The sequence below is a fragment of the Thunnus albacares genome, chromosome 2 (genome assembly GCF_914725855.1).
Source record: "Thunnus albacares chromosome 2, fThuAlb1.1, whole genome shotgun sequence".
NCBI lineage: Eukaryota > Metazoa > Chordata > Actinopteri > Scombriformes > Scombridae > Thunnus > Thunnus albacares.
The window spans coordinates 33560902-33577782 of NC_058107.1; the positions used below are offsets into that span (position 1 = coordinate 33560902).

Below are 16881 nucleotides of genomic sequence, written 5' to 3' on the forward strand. Positions count from 1 at the left end.
TCTTTAGAGATTTCATCTCTGGTAAAGGCAGAGCTGGAGGGCTTACGTGAAGTTTTGGTTCTGGCAGTGGGCAGTAAGATAGTCAGAGCAAAACATTAACATTTCTGAGACGAGGCTTCAATGTACTGACAGCATGGAGGAAATGAGCAATAGATCATCTGGGTTTTTCACAGTTAGTTAAGGCCATGCTTTGGTTATGGTTTCAGCAGGAAACAGGGACAACAGGTTTTTAGAGATGGAGCGGAGCTTAAGGATGCCACAGTCAATCAAAAGACTGATGAACAGCAGTGGAGCAGTGGAGACACAGGACTATTTCTTAAATATTATTTGTTTGTTTAACTCATAGTTTTCAGAAACGGCCTGCTTGATATAAACTAGAGCTTTGCTACATGGTTTCAGCAGGATAGACAGAGTGCAGCCTTTGCTGGGTTTAGGAGGAGTTCAAGTAGGCTACAGCTAGTTAGAATACATAAGAACAAGAGGCAGGGCTTTGTTGAACATGTTTTCAGCAGAAGAGAAGAACTACTAACAGACAGGCACTGTATGAGCAGACCAGAAAGACTGCAGCTTCTTTGGAATAGGCAAAGCTGGAGGACTCAGTTGGAGTTTTGGAGGTAGTCAGTGCAAAATTAACATTTCTGCAGATATAATTAAGCAGTGGAAGGAACATTTGAATAATTAAGATGCAATCAGTGAAAAAGGCAGAGCTGGAGAGCTCAGAGGTAGTACAAAGTGGCAAGGCAACAGGAATATTTATGCCTATTTTTTGATTTTTATTGTTTGTTTTTTGCTTAAAAACATATTCAGGAATTGCCTACTTGATATAACCATAGAGGAGGTTTTTCTATGGTGATAGTAGGTTGGAAGGACTGCAGCTTCTGTAATTGCAAAAACAAAAGGTGCGGTGTTGGAGGAGCTTGGGGAGGCTACACTCAGGATCAGGTCATCTGTCAAATGACTGAGTGGGAGGCAGGGCTTAGTTGGTGTAAAAGAAAAACTGAATGACAACATGCCTTCTTTGGAATAGGCAGAAGTGGAGGACTCAGTCTCAGTTTTGGCGCTGGCAGTGGCCATTAAGGTAGTTAGTGTGAAATATCAACATTGCTCAGGGGAGCCTTCACTGTACTAACAGGAAGGAGGAACAGAGCAATAGATGATCAAGGTTTTCACAGCTAGTTAAGGCCATGCTTTAATGATGGTTTCAGCAGGGAACAAGGTAAACAGCTTTTGGTGAGTTTGGGAGGAACTTGAGGATACCAAAGTCAGTCAGAAGACTGATTTACAAGAGGCAGGGCTTTGTCTCGGCTGTACTCTACAGAGGAGTAGAACTAGCAACAGACAAATATCAGCAGAACAGAAGAACTGTAGCTTCTGTTGTTGCCGGGGTGAAAGCTGGATTGCAAGAGGAGTTCAAGGAGGACACTAACAGGTTCTGGTGAATGACTGAGGAGTAGGAGACAGGGTCATGTTGAGGCTAAGCTCAGTAGGGGAGGAAAACCACTGACATCAACTACAGATATGGACAAGGAAGAACTATGTCTAATGAGCAGGATGATGATTTCATGTTAGAGGTGGTGTTTTCTAAGGTCAGCGTAAGATTTGGTAAGAATTGCATAGTCACCAGGAATACAGAGGGTAACTCATCTAATTTGCTCACAAAGTTATGCAGAAAATCTTAACATTTCTCAGTGGAGGCTTCAAGGTAGTGACAGCAGGGAAGGAGATAATCAGGTCTTTACAACAACACAGTTTTGTCAGCACTCTTTGCTGATAGATAAAATCATTTTTCAGAGGCAATGGAGACACAGGGCTATTTATTAAACATTTTTTGTTTGTTTAACACATGTTTCAGAAATAGCCTGCTCGATCTAAATTGGAGCAGAGCTTTTCTGTGCTTTCAGCAGGCTACAGCTTTTTCTGGGTTTGGGAGGAGTTTGAGGTTGCTACAGTCAGCCAGAATACATAAGAACAAGTGTCAAGGTTTTGTCTAGGATGCTTTTAGCAGAAGAGAACTACTATATTTTTAAAGATTCACCTGCTAAACCAGAGCAGAGTTTTGCTATGGTTTCAGTGTGAGGAATGCAGCTTTTGTTAGGGTTGAGAGGAGTTTGAGGAGGCTACAGTCAGTCAGAATACTTAAGAACAAGAGACAGGGCTTTGTCGAGGATGTTTTCAGCAGAAGAGAAGAACTACTAACAGATAGTTATTGGCAGACTACAGGGACTACAGCTGGGAAGAGGAGGACAGTTTGGCAGAAACTTGACTTGATTCAAGCAGCTTGTGTTAAATCACCTCTCAGAAGACTGAGAAAGGAGAGGCAGGGCTTTGTCTAGGCTGTACTCAACAGAGGAGGAGAGCTACTGGCTTTAACTGCAGATATAATCGAGCAGTGGAAGGAACATTTCAAAGGCCAACATGCCGTCAGTGGACAAGGCAGAGGTGGAGGGCTCAGAGGTAGTACACAGTGACAACATTTTAAAAAATCCTTTTCAGGAATGGCCTTCTTGATCTAAGCCATAAGAGAGGTTTACTATGGTCATAGCAGGTTAGAAGGACAGCAGCTCCTGTGGTTGAAGAACCAAAAGGTTAGACAACAGAGGAGCTTTGGGAGGCTACAAACAGGATCAGGTAAACTCTCAAATGACTGGGTAGTGGGAGGCAGGGCTTGGTTGGTGCAAGGAAATACTGAAGGACAACATGCCTTCTTTGGAAAAGGCAAAGCTGGAGGGCTCAGTCTCAATTTTGGCTCTGGTAGTGGTCATTAACGTAATCAGTGCAAAATTATCATTTCTCAGAGGAGGTTTCAATGTACTGACAGGAGGGAGGAACAGAGCAATAGATAATCAGGACTTTTACAGTTTGTTAAGGCCATGCTTTGGTTATGATATCAGCAGGCAACAAGGACTGCAGCTTCTGTTGAGGTGGAGAGGAGTTTGAGGATGCAACAGTCAGTCAGTCAGAAGACTGATGAACAAGAGGCAGGGCTTTGTCCAGGCTGTTCTCAACAGAGCAGGAGAACTGGCAACACGCAAGGATCAGCAGAACAGGAGGACTGATAGGTAAAATCAATTTTGAGAGGCCGTGCAGACACATAGCTATTTCTCAAATATTTTTTGTGTGTTTAACACATATTTTTGACAAATGGCCTGATTGATCTAAATTGGAGCAGACCTTTTCATAAGGCTGCAGCTTTTTGCTGGATTTAGGAGGAGTTGGAGGAGGCTACAGTTAGTCAAGAACAAGAGGCAGGGCTTTGTCGAGGATGTTTTCAGCAGAAGAGGAGAACTACTAACACACAGGTATGAGCAGACCAGAAGGACTGCAGCTGGGAAGAGGAGGTAGTAGCTTGACTTGATTCAAGCTGGTTTTGTTAAATCACCTCTCAGAAGACTGAGAAAGGATAGGCAGGGCTTTGTCTAGGCTGTACTCAACAGAGGAGGAGAGCTACTGGCTTTAACTGCAGATATAATCGAGCAGTGGAAGGAACATTTCAAAGGCCAACATGCCGTCAGTGGACAAGGCAGAGGTGGAGGGCTCAGAGGTAGTACACAGTGACAACATTTTAAAAAATCCTTTTCAGGAATGGCCTTCTTGATCTAAGTCATAAGAGAGGTTTACTATGGTCATAGCAGGTTAGAAGGACAGCAGCTCCTGTGGTTGAAGAACCAAAAGGTTAGACAACAGAGGAGCTTGGGGAGGCTACAAACAGGATCAGGTAAACTCTCAAATGACTGGGTAGTGGGAGGCAGGGCTTGGTTGGTGCAAGGAAATACTGAAGGACAACATGCCTTCTTTGGAAAAGGCAAAGCTGGAGGGCTCAGTCTCAATTTTGGCTCTGGTAGTGGTCATTAACGTAATCAGTGCAAAATTATCATTTCTCAGAGGAGGTTTCAATGTACTGACAGGAGGGAGGAACAGAGCAATAGATAATCAGGACTTTTACAGTTTGTTAAGGCCATGCTTTGGTTATGATATCAGCAGGCAACAAGGACTGCAGCTTCTGTTGAGGTGGAGAGGAGTTTGAGGATGCAACAGTCAGTCAGTCAGAAGACTGATGAACAAGAGGCAGGGCTTTGTCCAGGCTGTTCTCAACAGAGCAGGAGAACTGGCAACACGCAAGGATCAGCAGAACAGGAGGACTGATAGGTAAAATCAATTTTGAGAGGCCGTGCAGACACATAGCTATTTCTCAAATATTTTTTGTGTGTTTAACACATATTTTTGACAAATGGCCTGATTGATCTAAATTGGAGCAGACCTTTTCATAAGGCTGCAGCTTTTTGCTGGATTTAGGAGGAGTTGGAGGAGGCTACAGTTAGTCAAGAACAAGAGGCAGGGCTTTGTCGAGGATGTTTTCAGCAGAAGAGGAGAACTACTAACACACAGGTATGAGCAGACCAGAAGGACTGCAGCTGGGAAGAGGAGGTAGTAGCTTGACTTGATTCAAGCTGGTTTTGTTAAATCACCTCTCAGAAGACTGAGAAAGGAGAGGCAGGGCTGTCTAGGCTGTACTCAACAGAGGAGGAGAGCTACTGGCTTTAACTGCAGATATAATCGAGCAGTGGAAGGAACATTTCAAAGGCCAACATGCCGTCAGTGGACAAGGCAGAGGTGGAGGGCTCAGAGGTAGTACACAGTGACAACATTTTAAAAAATCCTTTTCAGGAATGGCCTTCTTGATCTAAGCCATAAGAGAGGTTTACTATGGTCATAGCAGGTTAGAAGGACAGCAGCTCCTGTGGTTGAAGAACCAAAAGGTTAGACAACAGAGGAGCTTGGGGAGGCTACAAACAGGATCAGGTAAACTCTCAAATGACTGGGTAGTGGGAGGCAGGGCTTGGTTGGTGCAAGGAAATACTGAAGGACAACATGCCTTCTTTGGAAAAGGCAAAGCTGGAGGGCTCAGTCTCAATTTTGGCTCTGGTAGTGGTCATTAACGTAATCAGTGCAAAATTATCATTTCTCAGAGGAGGTTTCAATGTACTGACAGGAGGGAGGAACAGAGCAATAGATAATCAGGACTTTTACAGTTTGTTAAGGCCATGCTTTGGTTATGATATCAGCAGGCAACAAGGACTGCAGCTTCTGTTGAGGTGGAGAGGAGTTTGAGGATGCAACAGTCAGTCAGTCAGAAGACTGATGAACAAGAGGCAGGGCTTTGTCCAGGCTGTTCTCAACAGAGCAGGAGAACTGGCAACACGCAAGGATCAGCAGAACAGGAGGACTGATAGGTAAAATCAATTTTGAGAGGCCGTGCAGACACATAGCTATTTCTCAAATATTTTTTGTGTGTTTAACACATATTTTTGACAAATGGCCTGATTGATCTAAATTGGAGCAGACCTTTTCATAAGGCTGCAGCTTTTTGCTGGATTTAGGAGGAGTTGGAGGAGGCTACAGTTAGTCAAGAACAAGAGGCAGGGCTTTGTCGAGGATGTTTTCAGCAGAAGAGGAGAACTACTAACACACAGGTATGAGCAGACCAGAAGGACTGCAGCTGGGAAGAGGAGGTAGTAGCTTGACTTGATTCAAGCTGGTTTTGTTAAATCACCTCTCAGAAGACTGAGAAAGGAGAGGCAGGGCTGTCTAGGCTGTACTCAACAGAGGAGGAGAACTTTTGGCTGCAACTGCAGATATAATAAGGCAGCCAAAGGAACATTTGAGTGACCGAAATGACATCAGTGGACAAGGAAAAGGCTGGAGGGCTCAGAGGTAGTACACAGTGACAAGGCGCCAGGGATGTTGATACCTGATTTTTGTCCTTATTTTGTTTGTCAGGAATTGCATGCTTGATCTAAACCATAAGGTTGTTTTTCTATGGTGATCGCAAGTTTTAGCTGGTTGCAGAAGCAAACGCTGGGAGGACAAACGGGAACAGGTAAACTGTCAAACGACTGAGGAGTGGGAGACAGGGCTTTGTTGAGGCTGAGCTCAGATGGTGAGGAGAACTACTGACCTCAACTACAGATATAGTCGAGGAAGAATTAGGTCTAATAAGCAGGAGAGAGCAACAGGTAATGAGGATTTTACAATTGTACAGTTTTGTCAGCACTGAGGAAGGAAAATTTGAATGACAACATGCCTTCTTTGGAATAGGCATAGCTGGAGGACTGACTCAGATGAAGTTTTGGCTCTGGCAGTGGTCATTAAGGTAGTCAGTGCAAAGTATTAACATTTCTCTGAGGAGGATTCAATCTACCAGAGCAATAGATTATCAGGGGTTTTACAGTTAGTTAAGGCCATGATATGATGATGATGATATGATGTTATGATATCAGCAGGCAACAAAGACTACAGCTTCTGTTGAGGTGGAGAGGAGCTTGAGGATGCCACAGTCAATCAGAAGACTGATGAACAAGAGGCAGGGCTTTGTCCAGGGTGTTCTCAACAGAGGAGAAGTGGCAACAGACAAGCAACAGAAGAACAGGACTGAAGCTTCTGTTGTTTCAAAAGTAAAAGCTGTGCCATAAGAGGAGTTCAAGGAGGACACAAACAAGTTCTAGGAGATGACTGAGGAGAGGGAGACAGGGTTTTGTCGAGGCTGAACTCAGTAGTGGAGGAGAACTACTGACCTCAACCACAGATATAGTCAAGCAAGAACTATGTCTAATGAGCAGGATGATGATTTCATATCAGAGGTGGTGTTTTCTAAAGTGAGCCTGAACTCAGTGGAGACTTCAATGTACTGACAGGAGGGATGGAGAGAGCAAAAGATAATCAGGGGTTTTACAGTTAGTTAAGGCCATGCTTTCCGCTCGATTTTCAGGAGCAGTGGAAGTACAGGGCTGTTTCTTGAATAGTGTTTGTTGGTTTAACACATGTGTTTAAGGAATGGCCTGCTTGATCTAAATCAGAGCAGAGTTTCCCTATGTTTTCAGCAGATGAGGAGGAATGCAGTTTTTGCTGGATTTAGGAAGAGTTCGAGGAGGCTACAGTTAGTTAATACATAAGAGCAAGAGTCAGGGCTTTGTCAGGTCTGTTCGCAGCAGGTGAGGACAACTACAAACATACAGGTATGAGGAGACCAGAAGGACTGCAGCTGGGAAGAGGAGCACAGTGTGGCAGAAGCTTGACTTTACTCAAGCAGGTTGTAGCAACCAATCATAAGACTGAGAAAGGAGGATCAGCAGTGAGCCGTAGAGGAGGCTGCTCAGAGATTTGACTAAAAGATAATTATGGCAGATAGTTATGGCAGCAACTCAAGAACTTGATCGTTGACACCAGCATTGGAGGAGGCCTTGAGGTTGAGGAGGGAGGTCTATCGCACAAAGTTAGTCGAGAGGACTAATAAATCAGGCTTAAGGAACGTTGTTTCTTTGTTTTTAGAGGCAAAAGGTTCAGTGTGGGAGGAGGCTGAGAAGGCCTGAAAAGGCCTGAAGAAAGTAAACCATCACAAGATTGAGGAAGGAGAGGCAGACGAGAAGCAACGAGAACGACTGACATGTATCAGCAAACAGGAAGAACTGCAGCTTCTGAGATTGCAGAAGTAAAAGCTGCTGTGTAGCAGAAGTTCAAGGAGGCCACGAACAGGTTCTGTCAAGACTGACTTCAGACATAGTTGGTCGGTAGAAGTAAAATTTGAACAATCCTTTTTTCCTCTGTGGAGGAGGCAGTGCTGGAGGGCTCAGAGGAAGCTTTGCCCACTGTCCGGTGAAGGTCACTCAGATAGTACAAAGTGACAAGGCATCGCTGGTGCCTTGCAACCAACCCCATTTAGCAACCACCTACCTTACAAACCACCCAAAACAGTGTAACAAACCCGAGCAACAAGCAACTCTTGTTGTGTCAGCATACACACATAAAATGCCAATTGGTCAGTTATTTTAGTTAGTGTTAGCAGAGATAATACAGACATTACTAGATTGCAATTTTGAGTGAGAGCACCGAGCATAACAATTAAACATTTCCCATTTAAATTGCCCTATTCATCATCACAACCACCTGAAACCCCCTGGCAACACAGTTTCTAGTTAGTTAACTACTTTTCTGATGAGTTCTCACAATTTGTGTCCTACCAACCGTCTGGTTTCTTTTAGCCTTGACTGCAAACCTTCCCTAACCTTAACCTGCAATTTTCAGGGATCCTTTCCTAACCTATTGGTTATACTGAACCAAACCTGCCTTACCTATAGAAGTGGGAGATCTGAAAATGTTCAGACAGTATGAATAATTTTTGAAGCACTACTATCTGTCTTCTTAGGAGTCACTGACAAACAACCTGTTTTGACATGTATGAGAAGTTGTTGGGCATATGCTGCTGACCGGGTTGCCAGATCAGAAAATGCATTATCATATTGGTCTATTTTTTATTTAACTGAATCTAATTCAAAATTGTTTTCCTTTTCATTTCTTTTGCTCCATTTTTCATCTTTATTCCTCCTTTTTCTCATTCTGTTTTAATTTTTTTTTAATGTTTTGTGTTTTTTATTTCTTTTATGTTTTTTTTAAAAATGTTTTTATGTTTTTATTTTTTAAATGTTTTTATGTTTTTATTTTTTATGTTTTTATTTTCTTTTTATATATTTTTCTCTTTCCTCTCTTGGTGGGGGTTGTTTTACTTCTAGTAGTTATTTACTGTTTCAGAAAAATCCATCTGTATACAGTATGTTCCTCTCTTATCTGTGATAGAGTGTTCACTCAGTGTGCCTTAATCCTTTGCAGCATTGCCTGCATGTGCATCTGGAGCACCTGCTTTGTGTCACATCACCAGTTTATATTGTTCACTTTTGGAAGTTTTGTGAGTGGCTGCAATGTACTACTACTAAATAATGTATATTATCATATAAATGATTGTCAGGTGTCTGCCTTGATGGTCTGCATGTTGTGAAAATTTGGAAAATTGAATTGAAATTGTTTTGTAAAAGCTTACCTTTCACTGAGATTTTTAACATTTATTTATTTCAGTACGGTAAAGGTATCAGAAGTAGCAATAATAATGGCAACATATAATTAGAATAAGTTGCAGTTGTGATCAGGATCGATAAAGAACAATGTAAAGACGGATATGACTAATTATGAGATAGCAGGTTACACCCATGAGGAGGATGTGCATGTCAGATATTCAGATGTGGTTACGTCTGGTCTAAGTGTTATATTTACATGTAACTATACTTTTTTTAGAGGTGTCATGGTGTTCAGTCTCAGGTCTGTCCATTTATCTCTGTTTTCCTACTTTTAGGGAGGCATCAGACCCTGAAGATAGTGTATTAGAGGTCAGTGATGGGATGTCTCTCTGAGTCCCATTTATCAATAAACATGCACCACCCAAGCGCAGAGCACAGCTCATCCTCTTCAAAACTGTATCATTGTGCTCTTCAGGATTTTATCAGTATTAATTCTTGTGTTCTTGCACACTCTACAAGAACTCAAGTCAGGGTGTTCCTGCACACTGTGCCTGCTCACAGTGGCATCAAGGTCAAGTACTCGTGACTGTGCCTGCCTTAGGTTGTCCCAAGGTTTTGCAGGGGGATCTTACCCGTCATAGGCGAACCAGTCTTCCATACTTGCCTGTTTGTTTTTTATAATGTTTTTCCTAATGTTTTTCTGCATCTTTCTATTTCCTGTGTTCTTGCACTCTGTACAAAAACACCATTCACGATGGTCTCGCTCACTGTGCCTGCTCACAATGGCGTTTAGGTCAAGTACTCGTGGCTGTACCTGTCTTAGGTTGTCCCTAGGTTTTGCAGGGGGATCTTACCCGTCATCGGTTAAACAGTCTTCCATACTTGACCCTTTCTTATATGTGACATGACTTTATCAATTGGGAACATATAAACACCAGTCCAGCTTGAAGGTGAATCTGAGTGTGTCTGACTTGATCAGTGCAGAATCAATACTTATGGGACTCAGGATTCTTCCCAGTGGCCTCATTTACTTTCTTCAGGTCAGGTATGTGCATTGTTTCGTTTAATCTTCAGCTTCTTATAGGACCATGTGTGTGTATATCATGTTGAAAGTTACAGTAGGTCTAGTGTACTGCTCAAAGACACTTCAACATGTGGAAATGGATAAAACTACCAACTGAGCTGCAGCCGCTCTTTAACAGAATAGATAAACTTTACATTGGAATTAGACCTGGACAGGTAAAGAGGATGAAAGAAGAGGAAGTGACTCCCAACTGAAACATGATACTGACATGCAAATCCCCCAGCAGGATTAGAACTGGCTCTTTTCAGTAGAGTCGTTGTGGTTAGTCATATTTTCTTTGCATGTATTCTTTTACTTCTGATCCAAGATGTTACTGCAACTCTAATCTATCTCTAATCTAATCTAAGTAACGTTACTACTGATATTACCAAGTTCCGAACAACTTTTTTTGTACTAGCATCAAAATGAACTCAACTTAGTTTTAAAAACTGAAATATAAATTTTAAAGTCAGCATTTACAGCTGAGGAACAACCACAATGTTTCACAAGAGTGTGCAAATAACTCACTCCCAGATTAAGACAGTGAGGAATAATAATCTGTAATTGCAACAACCTCATTTGGCCATTAGACCATGTTAGGTGAATTTCAGTTCTGTTCTATTTCCTTTGATGTAATTGATACCTGAACACTTTATCCAGCTGTGTGACAGATCGAAACATCTGTCTCAATTATGTTGGGTGGTGTTGTATGACTGTACAGTATGTTGTGGAGAAATGTGTCTGATTGTCTTTAGCTGTGCTGCTCAGTCAGTTTAGTGTAGTGTAGTGTAGTGTAGTGTAGTTTAGTGTAGTGTAGTTTAGTTTAAGTTAGTTTAGTTTAGGTCAGGTCAGTATATTGTAGTGTAGTTTAGTTTAAGTTAGTTTAGTTTAGGTCAGGTCAGTGTAGTGTACTGTAGTGTAGTGTAGTTTAGTGTAGTGTAGTTTAGTTTAAGTTAGTTTAGTTTAGGTCAGGTCAGTGTAGTTTAGTCTAGTTTAGTTTAAGTTAGTTTAGTTCAGGTCAGGTTAGTTTAGTGTAGTGTAGTGTAGTGTAGTGTAGTGTAGTGTAGTGTAGTGTAGTTTAGTCTAGTTAAGATTAGTTAAGGTTAGGGTGGGGTAAGTTAGGTTAGGGGACTGTAAATACCAATAGGTATCTGGAAAAGCTCTGGCTCGAGTTATCTTCTGGGAGAAATCCAGAAAACCAGAAAAAAAACAAGTCAAACTGAAAAATACAATGAAAAAGAAAATTAATTTGGGCTTAGAATATCTCTCCTGGTGGCAGAGTGGTGCCACCTCTGGGCCAAGGACCAGGAGAACCCCAGCTCAAATCCCAGGGGGGACAGCCCAACAACACCCCCAAACAAATAAAACTGAAATTTAGCCCCCACTCTTTTTAGTGTTAGGGCTAGGTTAGGGGACAAAAAATTAGGTTAGGTTAGGTCAGGTTAGGTTTAGGTTAGGTTTAGGTTTAGGTTAGGTCAGGCTAGGTTAGGTTAGGTTAGGTCAGGTCAGGTCAGGTTAGGTTTAGGTTAGGTTAGGTCAGGCTAGGTTAGGTCAGGCCAGGCCAGGTCAGCTTAGGTTAGGTCAGGTTAGGTTAGGTTAGGTCAGATTAGGTCAGGTCAGGTTAGGTTTAGGTTAGGTCAGGCTAGGTTAGGTCAGGTTAGGTTAGGTTAGGTCAGGTTAGGTTTAGGTTAGGTTTAGGTTAGGTTTAGGTTAGGTCAGGTTAGGTCAGGTCAGGTTAGGTTTAGGGTAAGTTAGGTTAGGTTAGGTCAGGTTAGGTTAGGTTTAAGTTAGGTCAGGCTAGGTTAGGTTAGGTTAGGTTAGGTCAGGTTAGGTTTAGGTTAGGTTTAGGTTAGGTTAGGTTAGGTTAGGTTAGGTCAGGTCAGGTTAGGTTTAGGTTTAGGTTAGGTTTAGATTTAGGTTAGGTTAGGTTAGGTTAGGTTAGGTTAGGTTAGGTTAGGTTAGGTTAGGTTAGGTCAGGCTAGGTTAGGTTAGACCAGCGGTTTTCAAAGTGTGAGGCATGCCTCCCCTGAGGGGGGGCCAGAGGACTTCAGGGGATGTGCAGCGTGACAAAAAATAAACATCTGATAACACCCTCGATGCTGGCTTTAACAATTCAATTAAATAATAGCATTATGCATTTTCCTACACTAAGATAACCTTAACTAATGTAAGGCTATAGTGTAACCCAGGGGTTTTCAAAGTCTGGGAAAGTGAGACTCCCCTCAGAGAACATAATGGTAATAAAAGTGTCCTACTGACTTTGATGTGTTCAAAAATTCTTTGACAAGTAAAATTGCACAAATAAGCCTTAAAATATATTTCAGGTTATTTTAGTAGGGCTATTGTTGAGTCTATTTTCAATTTAGTTATTGGACTGTGGAGGATTAATTGTTAAATAATTTTATGTAAGGGTTGCCCGCAATTTAAGCATGAATGTGGGAGAAAATCAAAAGATGTAAAAAAAAAGATAGATGTTTAAAATGTTTAAAAAAGATGTTGAAAAATAAAGATGTTTCCAACATTTGTTGTTGAAACTTATTTTTATGCTCAAGTAGAATATATAGTATAGCAAGAGCAATAATAGTAATAATACCAATAATAATTACTGTGTGTGTGTAATTAATTGAATTAAAATTTTTAAAGCCAGCATCAAGGGTGTTATGAGATGGCTGCTGGGGCATTACTAGGTGGTTGCTCAGGTGATGTTAATAATTTGATATTCATCTATGTCTGTGTATATTTGTTTCCGTGACCTGAACACCTTTTTTATCCTGGTCCATACTGACTTGTTGCTTTGTTTGTGGCTTACTTTTAAGTTGCTCTTCATCTCCCTCTTCCGTCTTTGTTTCTCCTCTTCCTGTGCCTTCTCATTTTCCAGTGTTCGTTTTAACCTGAGCAGCTCGCTCCTCCTACGCCACTCCCTCAATATCTTAATCTCCTGTTGTCTGACCGTGTCGCCTGAAACTAAAAATATATGAAAGGTAAGTCTGGAGTTCAGATGTACACCTGCACCCCTCCCCACAGAAAAGAGTCAACAGGTCACATTTATATATTTTTGTTTTGTTGCAGCTTGTTACAGTGACACTGTCTCACTAAGTGAGATCCAGTAGTCTGAATTGGAAAACCCAGACTTAACTGAGCAAGTTAACTGAACTGAACAGCTGCACCAGCTGTTCCCAAGTTAACACTTAATGTCAATGTCAGTGTTATTTATACTACAGGAAAGGGCAATAAGAATGATAAATGGCAGTAAATATCGACTGATACTGACATTCCCACGTTGTCGATTATAATTTTGGACTGATTATGTTCAGAGCCTATAAAACTCACTACTAGAAAAGATACAAAACATGTTTGCCTCTAGAGTAAGTCGTTACAACCTCAAAGGAAGCTGCATGTTCAAGAAACCAAAAATCAGAACAGATATAAAAGGGAGACAGTAAAAGGAGTTAATTTATGGAATAACTTGCAAACTGAAATAAAACTGTGTAATACAATCATAAAATTAAAAAAAAATGTATAAAAAGAATGTGAAAGGAAATAACATATTTAAATCTTGTGTTATGAATATGATCATTGTATTCTGATCTTCTTCATGCGCTACATGTACAGGGACAATGACATTTTTTATTTCATTTCTTTTTCTGTGAAAATGTTTATATGAGTCTAAAAGGGTAGAAGTAATAAGTTTAGGTTTCAGACTATACTTTTCTGCCATTTAAAGACACTGTTTCTGGAGTTAATCATTATAAGAACTTATGAATTGAATGTTTTCTTCTATGTATGTTAAACATAATATTTTGTATATGTGTAAATGGTGTACATAGGGTTTGGTATGTTTTATATGTTTTCTTATGGACTGGAATAAACACATGAAATGAAATGAGAACAAAACCTGAAGTAGAAACTGTCTCTTCACTAAGTTAAAACCACACAAACTAGTTATTACATGAAGATAAGATGCTACTAAACTTTATGTGACAGAATGTAAATGGACTTACGACTAAGTGCGATGAACCACTCCCTCTCATAGGTCCTGTTGATGGCTCTGGTGATGTTCCTTCTCCCGGAGTTGATACACCAGATGTTCAGTCTGGAGAGGAGGCCACCTTTTGGAGCCGTTCTTTGTGTTTCCTCCTCTTCTTGTCCTTTCCACCCTTGGCTTTCTATTTCCTCTTCCCCCCTTTCTCGTTCCTTCTCCACACCTGTCACCCCCATCTCTTCCCCCTTTCTTTTTTCTTTCTCTGCCTGCTTTTGTCTTTTTCTCTCCTCCCTCACCTGCTTTTCTAACTCTTCCCTCTCCCTTTTCCCTCGTTTTCTCTCCTCCCTCACCTGCTTTTTTAACTCCTCTCTCTCCCTTTTCTCTCGTTTTCTCTCCTCCCTCGCCCGCTTTTCTAACTCGTCCCTCTCCCTTTTCTCTCGTTTTCTTTCCTTCTTCTCCTGCCTTTCCCTCTCTTTTCTCTCCCTTTCCTCTCGTTTTCTATCCTCCTTCTCCTGCCTTTCCCTCTCCTTCCTCTCCCTTTTCTCTTGTTCCCTCACCTTCCTCACCTGTCTATCGCTCTCTTTTTTCTCCCTCCTCTGTTTTTCTTTTTCCATCATCTCCTGTCTTTTTCTCTCCTCTTTCTTCCTCTTCTGCATTTCTTTCTCCTCCCTTTTCTTTCTTTCTCTCTCCCACCTTTCCTGTCTTATTCTTTCCTTCCTCTCCCACCACTCCTGTCTTGCTCTTTCCCTCCTCTCCCACTTCTCCTGTATTTCACTCTCCTCCTTTGTCAAGGTCCATGCCTTGACCGCTCTCCCCTTCTCTCTCTCCTCTATCCCACTGACATTCTCCCCCTGCTCCTCTCTTTCTATCTGTTTACCTGCCTGTCTTTCCCTCTCCTCCTTTCTCCTGGCCCACTCCTGGAACTGCGCCATTGTCCCCTTCCTTCGCTCCTCTGGTTCTTCTGGTTCTTCTGGCTCTTCTGGCTCCTCTGGTTCTTCTGGCTCTTCTGGCTCCTCCAGCTCCTCTAGCTCCTCTAGCTCCACTAGCTCCTCTAGCTCCACTAGCTCCACTAGCTCCTCCGGCTCCTCTCTTCCTTTCTGTTTATCCACCTGTATTTCCTTCTCCTTCTTTGCAAAGATCCATGGCTTGACCAGTATCGTCTTCACTCTCTCCATCCCACTGTCATTCTTCTCCTGCTCCTCTCTTTCTTTCTGTTCATCCACCTGTCTCTCCCTCTCCTCCTTTCTCCTGCCCCTCTCCTGGAACTGGGCCATCGTCCTCTTCCTTCGCTCCTCTGGCTCCTGTCTTCCTCTGTCCGTGTCGATATCTCCTGGAGACCAAAGTCTCGTAAAGGAGTCTTCAAAGTCTCCACGACTGGATTTATTCATACTCTCAATGACAATGACTCAATGATGTGTGCCGACGTTGTTGAACTGCAGAGACAAACACACGGAGCGATTATTTCACTGACAGATTATTTTTTTTATAGCAACACATTGAACACATTTTTCTTACTAAACTGACTTTCTTAAAAGAAAAGCAAGAGAGATTTCAAGACTGCAATGACGTTCAAATCAAGTACTAATGTCTGTCAGACATATAATACATCTAAAATCATTATATTCATTGAAAATGTATTGCAGTATTGTTGTATTGAAACATTTAATTAAGACAGTTATCTAAAGAATGAGGGAAATAAACTTTTAGGGTAAACTTTAGGCTTGTAGCATTTCTTTTCTCTCTCTCTTTTTTTAAAAGAATTTCCTTTTATCACGTGCAGTCATACAGTACAGTCACATGTTCAGAGACATAACACAGGTATAAATGTCTTAGGGGGCAGTCCATGGATTTCAGCATCCCCTCAATGTCCATATATAGTTCCCATTCTCAAAAGAAAAGGGGGATGGATAGTGACATTTGTCCACAAACACAGAGAAAACAAATAAATAATGAAAAAACACGTAGTGTTTACATCTAAATGAGGAGAAAAGAAATCCGCAGGAATTGTTTCACTATCTCTTAGATCACATCAGTTGAAAACATCTGAAATAACTGGGGACCATTTGGTCAGGAATACGTCTGTTTTTTTATTGCAACCTTGCAATTATGTTTTCTATGTAGTAAACATCCTTAACTTTCTCCCTCCATTGTGTTACCGTGGAGGGCTGCGGCTTCAGCCAGGAGACCGTGATTATTTTCTTAGCGATTAGAAGAAGGACCCTCAGTAGTAATGTCTGATTGTTGTCTTCTGGTAATATTCTTAATAAAAAGTAAGATGGTTCTACCAGGCCACAGCCCCGCCAGCTGGTGCACAATTTATGTGAACTTCTCCACATAAAAACATGCAGCCTAAATTATATAGATGTGTGTATATATTGTTATGATCAGTGTTTTCTTTTGGTTTAATAATAATAATAATAATAATACTATTATTGGTAATAATGATTAAAAAACATAATTGGAACAGAGCAAGCACTCAGTACTACAATGAAAGCAAAGCGTATGATTAGCTCATGATAAGTCTCTTCTGTAACATGATAAGAAAACTTTGAGATCAACAACAAGTGCACAGAATTTAACAAAAATAAAAAGGGAATTAGGAGTCATATTTACTAAAATGCCTTGTAAGTAATCTTTAATTCAAAAGGCATCTTTGAAAAAAAATGCAAAAGTGCAAGAACTGTACACCTCTGTGTCAATATGAATTTTCCTCAAGAGCAAAGAAAAACTACAAGTGCAGTCCATTTTTCACACATGCAATTAAGGCAATATGAAAAACTAAGTATACAAAATATATAATTATATAATTTTACATAACATAAAATATAATTATGTTATGCAACATAAAAAGTAGACTTGTACAGCAAAAGTAACCCATCTTAGTGTTGTTATCTTGCATGTATCTAATGAGAAAAGTTATTTTCTTCACAGAATAATGCTGTGAAAATTAATTTCCTTCTTTCTCAACACAAAACATGTTTATCAAAGGGAAA

General features: G+C 41.0%; 1 protein-coding gene across 1 annotated transcript; it reads right to left on the bottom strand.

The window, feature by feature from the left end:
• Window positions 1-11829: 11829 nt before the first annotated feature.
• LOC122970015 (cilia- and flagella-associated protein 251-like) lies at window positions 11830-15063 on the bottom strand. The gene is made up of 3 exons (XM_044336101.1): window positions 14629-15063; window positions 13908-14154; window positions 11830-12870 (listed from the first exon to the last, which is right to left on the bottom strand). The coding sequence occupies exons 1-3, from the start codon at window positions 15061-15063 to the stop codon at window positions 12602-12604; spliced, it is 951 nt and encodes a 316-aa protein (XP_044192036.1). The 3' UTR covers window positions 11830-12601.
• Window positions 15064-16881: the final 1818 nt, after the last annotated feature.